At 43.4% G+C, this 1096-nt stretch overlaps 1 protein-coding gene across 1 annotated transcript in view; it reads left to right on the forward strand.

Moving 5' to 3' along the window:
- Positions 1–1096, forward strand: part of LOC101851612 (demethylmenaquinone methyltransferase) — an 11038-nt gene that overhangs the window by 6158 nt on the left and 3784 nt on the right. The window contains exon 4 of the mRNA XM_013089000.2: positions 860–995. Within this exon, the coding sequence (XP_012944454.1) occupies positions 860–995 (136 nt within the window). The remainder of the gene's footprint in view (positions 1–859; positions 996–1096) is intronic.

Genomic DNA, 1096 nt, shown 5'->3' on the forward strand with positions numbered 1-1096 from the left:
GGGGGGGGGGGGGGGGGGGGGGGGGTAGAAGAGGGAAAAATCTGCCCACCTACTCCAGTCTAACCACCTGCTTGGAGTAGTAGCTCTAATAAAAGAATAACTTTTGTAGAAGAATGTAAGGTAATGGTTTAAACCCTTTCCCCTCCCCCCTCACCCCTAAATCGTATAAAAGTAAAACAATAGGAGAAATAAAATGCTGTAAAGTGGTTTAGGAAGCAGAACTCAAGAAAGTATCTTCATCTCAAATGGGATCAAGAGGATGATCAGCTTTTGCGAAAATGGTTAAATTTGTATCTGTTTAACGCCTCTTTCTACCCTGTAATGTTATTTAAGAGGCAGTACGTCTGAATTTAACGTCAATCTCCGGTAGGACAAAGTCAGATTTGTAGACAGCTTTAAAAGCTCTAAAAAATAAATCAAGTTTTAGAATGTCCCACTGAGGCTTCGGACCGTTCACTCTGAGCCAACGGAGCCCCCCCGAAGAGCACTGCACTGTAAACTCGTGAAATCAAGTTCCCTCGTCTGTTTGCTGGATATTGTATCCCACTAAACTCAGGTATGCCTCGACAGGCTCTTTAGAAGAAGCCTGCCCCCTAAATGGTTTAAATTTTGTTGGTAGGGAGCGCAGAATGTTACATTCATCAACATCGTCAAGTGCTAGATCTGCGACAGACATGGGCGATCATGATTCTCCATTCATTCCTTTGCTCGTAGGCTCTTAAAAAGTTACACTATCCTGATTTTTCTCCGTCACTCGTCTGCCTAGGTTCTCCTGGCAGGTAGTTCGGGGCCTACCCTTTCCTCGTTTGTCTTCAATTTCTAGGTATTACAATTATATTATTATAATATTCTCAAACAGCTGGCAGGAGCTGGATTCAAGAACATCGACTGTCTAGACGCCTCCCAGGGTCTGCTGAATAAAGCTAAAGAGAAAGGAGTTTACACCAACTTCTTTTGCCACTTTTTGGGGGATCAGAGATTGCCCATTCCGGACAGTAAGATATTCTGCTTTATAATCTGAGAATATGAGCATCTCCTAACACATACACACACACACACACACACACACACACACACACACACACACACACACACA

The sequence above is a fragment of the Aplysia californica genome, unplaced genomic scaffold (genome assembly GCF_000002075.1).
Source record: "Aplysia californica isolate F4 #8 unplaced genomic scaffold, AplCal3.0 scaffold00854, whole genome shotgun sequence".
Classification (NCBI taxonomy): Eukaryota; Metazoa; Mollusca; class Gastropoda; order Aplysiida; family Aplysiidae; genus Aplysia; species Aplysia californica.